General features: G+C 35.6%; 1 protein-coding gene across 1 annotated transcript in view; it reads right to left on the bottom strand.

Annotated features, from left to right (window-relative positions):
* Positions 1-51: 51 nt before the first annotated feature.
* Positions 52-13,910, bottom strand: part of LOC135681589 (1-phosphatidylinositol 3-phosphate 5-kinase) — a 44,210-nt gene continuing 30,351 nt past the window's right edge. The window contains exons 28-41 of the mRNA XM_065196129.2: positions 13,409-13,450; positions 12,739-12,838; positions 12,242-12,337; positions 11,346-11,465; positions 10,509-10,651; positions 9,051-9,305; positions 8,326-8,388; positions 7,423-7,519; positions 6,215-6,294; positions 5,296-5,399; positions 3,552-3,680; positions 3,015-3,102; positions 2,539-2,700; positions 52-923 (exon numbers count right to left, since the gene is read on the bottom strand). Coding sequence (XP_065052201.2) covers positions 730-923; positions 2,539-2,700; positions 3,015-3,102; positions 3,552-3,680; positions 5,296-5,399; positions 6,215-6,294; positions 7,423-7,519; positions 8,326-8,388; positions 9,051-9,305; positions 10,509-10,651; positions 11,346-11,465; positions 12,242-12,337; positions 12,739-12,838; positions 13,409-13,450 — 1,673 coding nt within the window. The 3' untranslated portion in view covers positions 52-729. The remainder of the gene's footprint in view (positions 924-2,538; positions 2,701-3,014; positions 3,103-3,551; positions 3,681-5,295; positions 5,400-6,214; positions 6,295-7,422; positions 7,520-8,325; positions 8,389-9,050; positions 9,306-10,508; positions 10,652-11,345; positions 11,466-12,241; positions 12,338-12,738; positions 12,839-13,408; positions 13,451-13,910) is intronic.

The following is a 13,910-nucleotide window of genomic DNA, read 5'->3' as shown; positions in this document are numbered from 1 at the left end:
GAAACTTCACCTGTATTCCTGTGCGAGATAAACAAATAACGTAATCTGATGCGATTGTAAACTAGAAAACATCATTTAACTGAATCATGTACATACGTACAACAATAACTGGAAGCATTTAAATTTACAGTGAAAGGCAAGACCTGTGGATTTTTAATCGTTGTTTGTCATTCCCTAACAAAATGCATTCAATCCATAAAAAATCAAATAATAAAATAAGCCATTTTTTATTACAATATTCTAATTCTTGATTCAGACTGATTATTCTACAACAAATTGCAAAAATTAGGACAATTCTATAAACTAGGAATTTTTTACAGAAATCATTTGTTTTCCTGTTGGGATAATCAATTGGTTCAGTGATTGAAATTGTAAATGCTGGGGCAATTAGTAAGCAACAAATTCTAGTTTCAGGTTGTTGATCTTTACTTTGCAGATGTTTAAAAAGTTCGCCAAAAATTTATTAAAGAAAAAGTGGATTTTTCTTGAGAAACTCATTTATAGACACAAGTATAATCTTTAGTGGGCATAAAACCACAAGGAAGCTGGGGAAAAATCAATTTTGGTGATTCAATCTATTTGTTGACTAAGCCGTCTGTTTATCCGTAAGCATCAGCGATAAATTATCAGTCAGCCCCCCCCCCCCCGTTTGCAGCCAACTTCTATGTACAAAAAGTATAAGCGAGAATGTAGAGAAGAAGGATCAATTAAAATTAGATTTGCAGTAATTCAGTTGTGATCAGCACCAAAACCTGTCCATTTGTCGGGAACCATTAAGAAATATCGATGCATTGCTTCTGTAAAACGAGTTCTATAAACAGCTGGTGACACAACAGTTGGCATTTTCCCGTGGCCACCTAAGATTCCTGTCGACTTTACGTAGCTCTCCAACTTTTTATCCCATGTAAAAGTTCGAATGTAGTCTGAAAGAAACAAACCAATTAGATGTACAATTTTTCAGTTATGAAAGTTACAGCAATGAAATGTTACGGTTGAAGATACTATGAAGCAAGATACATAGGTCTGATTATAAAATTGATTAAAGATTGATTGGTTGTAGGATATATATACATGATAAAGTGTATCCTCATTAAGTAGAAAATCTTCACGTGCTATGTCATTATAGGCTGAAAGTTGCTTTGCAACGAGTATTTAACCAAAACTCCAATGGAGAGAAATTACGTAACCAAAGAGCGAAATTGCTTTTAGCAAGAGATACATGATGAAAGGTCTGATTATAAAATTGATTAATGATTGATTGGCTGTAGTATATATATACATGATAAAAGGTATCCTCATTAAGTAGAAAATCTTCACGTGCTATGTCATTATAGGCTGAAAGTTGCTTTGCAACGAGTATTTAACCAAAACTCAAACGGAGAGAAATTACGTAACCAAAGAGCGAAATTGCTTTTAGCAAGAGATACATGATGAAAGGTCTGATTATAAAATTGATTAAAGATTGATCGGCTGTAGTATATATATACATGATAAAGGGTATCCTCATTAAGTATAAAATCTTCACGTGCTATGTCATTATAGGCTGAAAGTTGCTTTGCAACGAGTATTTAACCAAAACTCCAACGGAGAGAAATTACGTAACCAAAGAGCGAAATTGCTTTTAGCAAGAGATACATGATGAAAGGTCTGATTATAAAATTGATTAAAGATTGATCGGCTGTAGTATATATATACATGATAAAGGGTATCCTCATTAAGTATAAAATCTTCACGTGCTATGTCATTATAGGCTGAAAGTTGCTTTGCAACGAGTATTTAACCAAAACTCAAACGGAGAGAAATTACGTAACCAAAGAGCGAAATTGCTTTTAGCAAGAGATACATGATGAAAGGTCTGATTATAAAATTGATTAAAGATTGATCGGCTGTAGTATATATATACATGATAAAGGGTATCCTCATTAAGTATAAAATCTTCACGTGCTATGTCATTATAGGCTGAAAGTTGCTTTGCAACGAGTATTTAACCAAAACTCCAACGGAGAGAAATTACGTAACCAAAGAGCGAAATTGCTTTTAGCAAGAGATACATGATGAAAGGTCTGATTATAAAATTGATTAAAGATTGATTGGCTTTAGTATATATATACATGATAAAGGGTATCCTCATTAAGTAGAAAATCTTCACGTGCTATGTCATTATAGGCTGAAAGTTGCTTTGCAACGAGAATTTAACCAAAACTCAAACGGAGAGAAATTGCGTAACCAAAGAGCGAAATTGCTTTTAGCAAGAGATACATGATGAAAGGTCTGATTATAAAATTGATTAAAGATTGATTGACTTTGATATATATATACATGATAAAGGGTATCCTCATTAAGTAGAAAATCTTCACGTGTTATGTCATTATAGGCTGAAAGTTGCTTTGCAACGAGTATTTAACCAAAACTCAAACGGAGAAAAATTGCGTAACCAAAGAGCGAAATTGCTTTTAGCAAGAGGCGCCCTCAACCCTCAGAAGCGCCCGCTTTTTTTCGCAACCAATGAAACTAAAAAAGCTTAAAATTTGCATTCACCAATTATTCCAACGACCAATTCAAAGTTGACCTCATCGATGCCGACAAGAAGGGAATAATCCATGACACTGTGGCTTGAGAGAAACTCGGAATCGTTGTGAATGGCTTTGGAGAGGACAGCCTTGGAATGGGGGCGAATGAAGAGTGGAGTCTCGCATATCACTGCAAAGATAAAAATTGACTTCTTACAATATAAAAAAATAACGAATCCCTTGCAAATTGTGACTTGATTGTGGGAAAATTGTGGGTAAATTTGATCACAAAATGCAATGTGCATGCATAACAAAAACCCTACAGACCTTGATGTTACTGTTGCTAAAATTACGAACCAAAAGAAAAAGTATGTACGTTAAGTACAATAAGGATTTAGAGTACTAAAATGTTTAAATCTTCGAAATAAATAGCATATAAAAAGTTCAAGTGCAATCTACTTAAAAATAGATTTTCAAAAAACTCTCTTTGAAAAAACGTCTTACTTTCAAGAAGATTTTCATCCATCAGCACTTCTTCCTTCCCGGAAGTGTGCACATAACGACTTCTAACTGAGCCCTTTAAGTCGAAGATCTAAGAAAAAGAATGCTGAATTAATCCTTTAAATCGAAGACCTAAGAAAATTTATAAACAAATACCGAATTCAAGAGAACATAATCCAGAAAGTTCAATGAAAATAAAGTTCAGGTGTTAGAACAATATCCTGAAGCAATTAAGGGGCATAATCCTTGTAGCTAGTAATCAAATTCGGTTATAACCCAAATCAAGAAGATCAAAAGCCACAACGGCAAAAGGTTGAGATAATGGTCAACAAATTTCAGTTACCAGAATCTCGTGGTTATCATCAAAAGCAAAAACGCGTTCGTTGAAGTCATTCTAGATATATTTCATAAGAAGCGAGCAGACAGCAAGGCAATTGCTCTTTAGATACGGTCTAGAAACACCTTTCTCAGAGATAAACGTGAGAAATATAACATATAATCGACACCTTAAACGATCAGTTCAGCAATTTATGGTAATACCTTGTTTACTTTGCGATTATAAAACACATTCTCCATCACCAAAACATCCTGTCGCATCGATGTATTGGTCTGTGCATTCTTGAAACCAATTCGATAAACTCCAAGTATTTTTGCCAGTGTGGTTGGACGCTAAGAAAAACAAGAAACAGTTTCATGATCTGAAGGCAGCAAAATTTCGTAGACAAAGGTTTAGCTGCTTGTGAGAGAATAAAAAAATGTCATGATACTGAAGTTTGATACTGATGACAAAAGTAAAGAGTTCGGCTAAGGGAAATGCTCTAGCCAACATGATCTTAAATCCATATAAGGTTTCTTGAAGAAACATCAACCCCACTTTGCGAAACGCAACCTTAAAAAGCATCTAGCCATGCAGGTGCTATGACCTTCGTGAAAAGCATCTACTCTCGACTGATGTATTACGATAAAATAAACTGAAAAAAAAATACATCAAATCGCGAATTTGCCTCCGTAAAGGGCGTACAAAAACACGAAAGTTGGCCAAGAAAAGTGGCTAGAAATCGTACAAAAACAAAATAAAATACAAGAGAACGGTAAATTCGCCTCGGCAAGCCTTGCTCTTGTTTGAAGGTGGTCTTGTTTCGGACAAAAGAGCTCATTCAACCGAGCATTGGACCCGAAAGGGGAGGGAAATCGAAGGGGTTTCGTTTAAATTTTAGTTTTTTTATTCATCGTCACCAAATGAAGGGACCTCAGGGCTCATGTGTAAAAACTGTTCACTTTAGGGAGTAAGGATCGATGTGGGTGTCTTTAATTTAGCAATAAGGTAACAGGACTTGCTTTCAACTTAGCAATTACTTAAATATACATTTATAAATGACTTCAAGTTTGATCTGAATGTCATTCCTGATTTATTTTCAAAATGCACTCGAAATAGTATCTACCAACAACAAACTAATGGGTTTTTAATCTTATCCTGAAAGCCTTTGGTTTCTTTTATGGCGAGGCAACCTGTCGTCCTCTGCAGCAAATCCAAAAACGCATTTAAAAACATAAAGATCCTTCTTTATTGAGGTTCTTGCTCAAAATATTTTTGAACAGTTTCTTCTCGTGCCAAGATAAGCAGCATATGGTTAGGAGACATCAAAACTGAGTCATGGTGACAATTTTTGATCACTGACAACAATCATGAAGTAAAAACATGTTTCAATTTCCTGATATCTTCCTCTTGATAATGACAGGTACTGATTTTATCGTACTGATTTTGTCGTACAGATTTTGTCGTATAGATTTTGTCGTACTGATTTTGTCGTACTGATAATGTCGAATTTGGATTAAAGCTTGTTACAATCATTTATATCGAAACAAAAATATGTCTCTTTTTTCGCCGTGCTGGCTATTCTGTTTATTATCAAGCTGCGCTTCCCAAGATCGAAAACAATAGCAGGCATATAGATAGGAATTTGCGCTGCCTGACAGCCCTGTCTTAATTCTATCGTTGCTCTCACCCCTCCCTTCCTTCATTTACAAATCAAGAATACATGATAAACAAATTATGTGAAAGCGGGTTTCCGCGGGTTTCCGCGGGTTTCCAAAAATGAAAGCATGTAGCCCGGCAAGTACGAGGTATAATGAATTATGATGCATGGAAATCAGGTCTCGTCCCCTGGGAACCACAAAGAAAATGTTTACACAAATAAGGGGGGGGGGGGGTATCTCGAACAAGATCCCGATTCGCAAACAGCTTCAACGTCAAATGTACTGAAAGTCATGCCATTCAATATACCTGCTCTTTTAGGGCCTTGTCCATGTATTGAAAATAGTGCGGTGCGAATTCCACAAACGACTGAACTTCTAACCGAGACATCTGCTTCATCACAAAACGGTCGTCTATTGAAAAAAATAAGTCAAGGCTAATAGCAACAAGATGTTATTAAAGGAGAGAATTAGCACCAACAAAAGCATCGAGTTTTAACAAAAAACAATGCAAGATATGTTATTTGTGCATCAATTTGTGCACGCAGATTTGATTTCTAAATAGTACGGAAAAGCGGAAACATGTCATACTAAAGTACTTTCGACAGACACGCGCCAGAGTATAAACGTCGGATAATTTCCAAAGATAATATCCAAATGTGGATCGAAATTCAGGTGAGAGGAAGAATAGCTCAAAGTTGATTGGTTCTATGCTTTGACCAATCGCAGCCGCTAATCTCTCACCTAGTTGAACAGTCCGAGAGAGAAAACGAACTCTTTCTGTCTACAGAAGTCGGGATCCTTTATTTCGATTCAGACAGATTCCAAAACACCTAAACGAGAAGCCGACCTTGCTTGCCAATGACCTTAAAACTGTCGTCACTATATGTTTTGGCGCGTTCTGGATTCTTAGTAAATGTTGACCTATAGCCGAATCACAATCTATGTGGGTATTCTGTTTTTTTACAAAAACGTCTTTTACAGATTTAATTTCCTCGATTTTCCGCAACAGTATAAGAGATTTTCTTACAATAATTCATACGTCTTGAATATAACATCGACTAGTCTAGTAAATACATTGCCACGAATTTAGTCAATCTTCAAGAACTCAAAAACCGGTCGTTTTCAAACCCTGAATATGCTGTTTGCAGAATGTCCTTATGTAATGTGAAATTTACAGCGGCAGTACCTTAAAACTACTGACATAAACATAAGCTACTTCTCCTTACCGAGTGATTTTGAGAATGAGGATCCTGATTTGCCTCCTCTTGCTTTCCAAAAAACACATCTTGAGAGTGATTGAATGTACCTAGGAAAGAATTTCCGTAAAATAATATTAGCAAACATACCATCAAATCATCATCAAATCTCAAGAATTTCCTAGGATATCATATCTTGAGAAAAAGGTCATTCTATAATACCATTAACTTCCAATTTTCAATTCAGCATTAGCATTCAATGATTACGTCGACATTGATTAGAGCGACGTCACTCTGACTTGGCAGCGGACAATTTGATTTAGTAGAGGTCAATTTGATTTGGTAGAGGTCATTTTGATAAGGTTAAGGTCAGGCAGAGGATCAGACAGAGTTCATATGGATTAATAGAGGTCACTTGATTAGTAGAGGTCAATTTGATTAGTAGAGGTCAATTTGATTTAGTAGAGGTCAATTTGATTTGGTAGAGGTCATTCTGATAAGTTAAAGGTCATACAGAGGATCAGACAGAGGTCACATGGATTAATAGAGGTCACTTGCTTAGTAAAGGTCAATTTGATTCAGTAGAGGTCAATTTGATTTGGTAGAGGTCATTCTGATAAGGTAAAGGTCAAACAGAGGATCAGACAAAGGTCACATGGATTAATAGAGGTCACTTGATTAGTAGAGGTCACTCGATTTAGTGGAGGTCAATATTATTGGGAGGTGGTCACTTTAATTTTGTTAAAAACATCTAAATCAAAATATTAGCATTTTGAATTATGACTACTTCTAGAAAACCTCATCAAAAATGTATATAAAAATTGCTGATTGAGCCAGCTGGGTAGATACACCGGAAGATAAGTTATGCCAAGATAATTTGTTTTTATTCAACAAATATGATACCAAGATTGAATATTACCACAGTTGATGACAAGTAACAAATGAAATGCGCATTGCGAATCATTTGTAAACTGAGGAGCAAGTAAAGTGGTGTTAGTTAGCAAAAACAAACAAGAAAATTGGCGAAGGAAAGTTTTCAAAAAATTTTCGGTGCAAAACAATACAGAGATCTATATTGAAAATAATAAATAAATTAATAAAAATACATATAGACAAATAAATAAAAAGAATATTGTGGGCAAGCAGTGTATTGCATGACTGGACTGATAAGAATGAAGAAATATCAACCGATAGCAAAATGAGGGGGAGAATCCAAGTAATTCTTGTCTGATTTTTACCTTTCTTCGCCTTCTGGAAAAATCAGCTCCCTTAGCTGACGAAATTGCTCCGCATAATATACGTTACAATAAAACTTTGCCGAATTATCGTGAAATTCTACAAAGAAAAATGGCAGCTGTTAAAAAATGTGAAATAAAAGAGAGTTGGTCAGAAAACGATATCAAATTAACAGAAAACAATTACAACGCAAAAGGAAGTATGGAACTGAGTTATTGTTGACAACTGTTGGTTACAGCTGGCGGTTCTGTTTGGTCATTTCGATCCACAACTGGGTATATTTAACCTTTTTGATCATTACTCTTAGGTTTTTTACTCTCAAAAAGCCAGACCAAAAGCTATAGTATGTCTAAAAAAAATGTCAAGATCTTCTACCTCTAAAAAATGTTATTCATTAAGCGCAAAAAATCCGCGAAAGAATCCTTTATTCAGCGTTCCATTTCTTTTAAATATCCGTTCTTGTTTACGGCCCTTGTGTAGTGCGAAATGAAAAAACATATCCTTTTAACGCTCCACTGTAAAACTATTAAAAAAATTAAGGGGTTGAAAGTTTCATCTTTGTATTTCTTCTTTGGAAACTTTGGAAACTTTGGAAACTGTAAAAATTCAATTTCTTTATTCGATAAAATTTTTCATTATTTTCCTCGCTAAATTTGTTAGAGTTAAGCCTAACCCCAGAAAGAAAACCCTTCAAATCCATAAATATCCTTTCAAAAACTTTTTTATGTGCAATTCCTAACTAAAAATCATAGCCTGATCTTTCCTAACAACGTTTCCTGGACTCAGCGCTTGAAAACATGCTAGAGTCGAAGATGAAATGCAAGCAATACATGGCACAGTCTAGCAGCACTGGTCACCTACTGGAGACAACAGACAGAAAAAGGAATGTTTGTAATAAGGCTTACGCAGTTTGATGTTAAAGTCGATTGCAGATTTGTTCTCGTCTTTTTCCTTGCCAGTTTTTTCACCTAAAATTTAAATAAAGAGCATAGGAGCTAAAGAGCCATAACTAAACACCACAAAAACGTCGAGAAAAAAGAAACTTACACGAAAACCTTGACATTACAGAAATTTTGAGGAAGATTTTGAAGATAGCTGAACATTTCGGCTGGGGAAAGGACAATAAATTTTCTCGAATTCGAATTAAAAATCTCCAGAGATCAAAATTTTACAACATGCGCATGTTGTGCGAACATGTTTAAGCTTGGAAACCCTCCCGCTCTCGATGCTTACGTAAGAACGGTAGTCGTTGCAGCATGCTGATTTCTGTACTAGCAATCATCCCACTCTCCTTATTGGAAATGTGCGCTCAACAGGCAAATAGTACAGCTTTTGTTTCAGCTGCGCCCAATGAACATCTGATCAGCTTTTCTTTAGCAATATAACAGCTACGCAATACAATCGTCATATTTAAAACACCCATGTAGCAGATTCATTACGAGGCAAGGCAAGGCAAGAAATCTAAAGTCGAGGCAATGGAGACAGCGTGTACGTTGGATTTGCTTTGGTTGATTTGATTTTTAGGTAAACAACGGTTTTCAACTAAAATCTTTCAATTAAACCAACTCCGACTTTTGCAAAGGCTTTAAGGCTTTCAGTCTCTTTATATAAAAGAGTTCAAGAAACAGACCTGGCAAATCCTGCTTTATATCCCCTATTGCACTTTCAAGATCTTCTTTATCATCAAGAAGGCCATCAATAGAGTCTGTCTTGGCGTCGTCAGAATCTACAATTCCTGGGCTGTCCAGAGCAAGGTCATTACTTGCAGCTTCGCTCAAGACGGCGGATGACATCAAATATTGATCAGCTAATGACATTCGAGTCCGAATCCCTAGATTCTTTCCGTCGACAGTGGAACAGCACCGGTTCATCTTTTCCGTTTCCACTGCAATAAAGACACTCATATTTTCAAGGTCAAATCACATTTCCATGCAAATAAGGATTATTGCTAATCATCGAATACAGCTTTAAAAACTCGGTTCCATGCTGCAAATATCTTAATTGTGGGCTTTCTTACAAGATACTTAAGGTTCCTATTCGATTCAAATAAAGTCAAGGCAATGTTATCAGCAAATGTATTTTTTCTGACTCTTTGAAACCTCATAAAGACAAGCGCAATTTATTGCTGCGTGGTGAAAAGGGCCACTGGCACTTTTACAAAATTAACAAGTAAACAATGGAAAGGTACGCGTTAACATAAGGGATGTTTAGGAACTGAATTTTGAACTGCAATGGGAATGCTCACATTAGAGATCTGTGCAAGAAAAGAAATGAAAAATTACATGCTATTTCCCAATATCACGTTGCATGGACTGGACATATTAAAACCACCTTATCGTTTGATGAATTCAAACAAAAAATGAAGACCCAAAAATTGTTTTTCAAATTTCAATAATGTTTCAGAAAAACAAAGTGCGCTTGCTTAGGACAAAAATCTTTGAATAAAAAAGCCACTCTTCCCCCTTCCTATTTTTCGGGAGTCTGACTGTCATCTGCACCTCCTTCTACCCAGGACGACAATGTATCCTATAGAAGACATTAACCATTGGGAAGTATAAGACATAACACTGAACGTTAACATTTCTTGTGTTATTAAACTGCACATCGGATAATTTTAAAAGCAAATAAAATTTTGGAATGCCAGCTAGCGCCGGTGCACTCAGAACAATATTATCCTCGAAAATTTGCTTGTGAGTTTCAGTTTGGAAATTGACATTCAAGTAACTAGCTCAAAGTAAATTTAAGGGAATGCTTTATGTTTTTTCGTGTAATTATTTCTAGTTCTGTTAGCCTTTGTCAGTTTTATAACAATCCTATTACAAAAGCAAAGGAGAAACTAATAATTTGCATAATTGCATACTCTGGTCATAACGGAATTTTGTTGTGGTATAAAAAAACACGTAAGGGTTGATAGAATGAGGAAAAAGAGAAAGAGAAGCATAAGAGAAAAACAACCCTTAAAAGAAAAAGGGTTGGAAGAGATTGAAGAAGCTATCGCTTAAATAGAAACATTGTTTTAATTGATAAAATTATGATTCTTTGCAGTAATTTGAAAATATAAAGCGGAAGCTACAATTTGATTGCAAACCTTTCTCTCCCATCAAATCTGCGGGGAAGTTTATCTGGTACTCTATCAAAGGGCTCTTTATGGAAACGCCAGCCCATGATCGAGGCCTCTTCAACGATTTCCCTTGTGGCTTTCGATTTCGCAACACAACTTCACTGGAATTCCTAGAATGTTTTTATCCAAGCATTAACAAATGTTGCATCTTCATTTTCTACGATTATTCATGTATTTGCAAAAGTAACACACAAAAGTAGAAATACTTTTGTAAATACACACTCGGCACAAAGTCGCGATTTTCATAGAAATATAATAGCTGGTGACAATATAATATATTTTTCCTGTTGTGTTTAACTATACCTGGTCTCTTTACAGGTAAGAAAACTTTGCGAATTTACAACAATTTTCATCAAAGACCACAAGAATTTTATTTCAAGTAAAGACTGCAAGACATTATTAAAGACTACTCAAAATAAGTTTTTCCTTTTCCACAGCTGTTGAAATTTGTGGCAAATTAGCATCTCTAAGATCGTTTAGAAGAGCCAATTAGCATAAAAGCTGGGCTTATCTCTTGACCCCCTGTAATGACTTGAAGATCATCCTTGTAAGAAACTGGTTGAAAACAGGACACAAGTTGTCCTTTTAGACCGCTTTTCCCTCTCCAAGTTTCTCATACATGTGTGAATACATTTGATAAAATGATCTACTTTAAACGAAACTATGGAAAAAGGATCCATTTGTGAGAAAGCGGAAAATATTGGGGCCGACAACAATCATTACTGGCGCAAATGGCGTTATTAAAGGGGTAAGATAAATTATTCGTGTTTGGTCAAAGTTTGAGTTGAACAAAGGAATACTTGCATTTCGGGTGCTTCCATTGCTTTTTCGATTGTCTGCTTTGCTTGCCGCGTCTCTTGTTCAATCGCAGGCCCATCTAATAGCATGCGAAGTTGACTTAGCTGGTTGAAGTAGTCAATTGAACTACAAAAGCAAAACATTTATTAATAAAGCAAAATAATTCTCAATCCTATCTCTATTTGAACCAAATCTCTGACTTTTATCTTCTTCATTTGAAACGAATCTCTGACTTTTGCCAGGAAACAGTCCCCTAACAAAACTCCCTTAAGCATTTACAACAGGCAGACAGGTAGAGTGAATAATTCTTACTTGTGACTTCAATATGCAAATCTACGCACAAGTATAAGTCGAACTATTTTGCCAGGTCCGAAAAGATCCAACCACGCGGAATTTCATTAGCTATGCCAGAACCTACAAGGATCTCTAGAATTTTATGATTACGGTTCAGAAAATTTAATTGCTGTCTAAGACTTTCAAAGGAGATGTGTGTATGTTTATATGCATAAGAGGGTGTTTTATAGGCAGGTAAGCCGGCGAAGCTCGCTTTTTCGAGATATTATTAGTAACAGTTGAAGCAAGACGGCTCGCCTAACCGATATCTTGGTTCAAACTGGCACTTCAATGGGATGAAGATTTCCCTCAAAAATGCAAGCAAGCAAGCAGGCTGGCTCGTGATTTTACTTGAAATGCGTATCTGACCGTGTAAACAAATGCAAGAAGAATGGCTCAGTTAAGTGTTTTCACTATGTAAGCAACGATAGTCTGAATAGTCACTTTTGTGGACAAACACTTGTAGGACCCTGTAAAAATGTAATGCAGCATCGAACACATGTGCAATCTGAGTTTAATTTTAACACCAGTGAAGCAAAGTATAGTATACAAAGACGGTGGGTGAATACCTGAGTGCATAGGCAATGACTGATGAGGGTTCTTTCTCGTTGATAACAACAGAGACCGAGTCACCGATTGGCAGCATGTAATGCTCGTGTGCAGGACTGGAAAAAAGCAGACATTTGGTTTGTAAGGTATTTCTTTATTACGGCAAAAATAAAGTAGTTTGGAGCTTCGGAATAAAAATACTCAGTTCGAAGTAACAACAGTGAATTCAAAACCCGATCTAGATTACTGGCAAATATTGCTGAGAAGGAAAGAGCTCGTAAGAATAACATGCAAAAAAGAAGGCTGTAAAAGAATAACAATCCGAACACGTGAAAGCAGTAAGTGCTTTGTAATTCGAAGCCATAACAGCGTAAAAATGAAACATTGACAAATCTGAAAGATGGAATTTCTCGCTCAAGGGACAAAGATAATGTTGAAGGGAAATAATTCTGTTCAAAATTAGCATGCCTATTGCACAAAAATATAAACGCAAAATTTAACAAATCGCGAGACTCACTAGGGCATCGGGACTGGCTGAAAGTTCGATCCGGGAAGCAAGTGAGATATAATCTTCTTCATTTTCTCTGTGCCTTTTTTCTGTCCCTGAGCTGTTGTCACTGCAAGAGGTAGGAAACGTTCTAAAGACAATGTAAACTCTTGCTTGATGTGTAAAGGTAAGAAAAGAGAATGGGTTTTTTTCATATTTATTTCTCTTACAACATCCAGAAGGCTTTGGATTATTTATCTAGATTCAAAAAATCTTCTCAAATTAAAAAAAACAGACGAGAAAATGGAACAAACTAATCGAAATATGAATGAAATCAAAGATTGCATATAAAATCATTTATAGATTTAAAAGACATTAACTATAAAATAAAATTCAGTTCTTCGTATGATCAACTTCAATGTCCATTTTTAAATATTTTTCAAAACAAATTTTTCTTCAGGCTGGGCCTTTTTTTTGGTATGTATAAATTTATTTTCAAGAACATTTTTATTTCAATTCAAAGGAAAACCGAAGAAGAAGAATTCTTACGACAGCACATTGTATCGTATTCTTGGCTCCAAGATTACTTGAGCCATATCCAATTCCTTTCATGAGCATCAATTTTTAAATTCGCAGAATAATTTAATTTTACCTAACAGAGGATCTATAAATGATTATTCTATTGCAAATGAAAACTTACCTTCTAAGGAGATGGATTTTGTCTCTGGCTCGTCTCTGCTTTCTAAATAGAAAAATAGGCGATAAACAAAAAGCCATGAGCGTCTGTTTAAAAGTGTGAAAAATATTATAAGCTGTTAATATTATGAAATATATTCTATTTTTTTCAAATCCTATTTGAATGCCCTTCGAAAAGTTAAACAATCGATAAACAAATATATTAGGGCAGTCGTAGCCTTTTGAACATATATGTTAGAGGGGCCAATTGCCTTTCCAGTCACAGCTATGTTTCATTGTCTAAAATAATAGGTTAATGTTCCCACTTTATAGAAACAAAAGTCTGCTACCACCACCCCCCCCCCCAGCTGGTTTCCCTTAAAAAGGCCATGGCTTGACATTATGAACATAATGGTAATCAATTTAACAATAAACGAAGCGAAAAACGCTCCGAAGTTGTAAAGGAGCTACTGTGGAGGAAAAGCGTTGTCAAATCCAATGCAAATGAAAAAAACAAAACTAGTGAA

This window comes from Rhopilema esculentum, chromosome 12, assembly GCF_057945365.1.
Source record: "Rhopilema esculentum isolate cy_ngs chromosome 12, ASM5794536v1, whole genome shotgun sequence".
In the NCBI taxonomy this organism is placed as follows: Eukaryota; Metazoa; Cnidaria; class Scyphozoa; order Rhizostomeae; family Rhizostomatidae; genus Rhopilema; species Rhopilema esculentum.
Note: the sequence above shows the minus strand (reverse complement) of the source record. Positions and strands in the feature narration are given on the sequence as shown.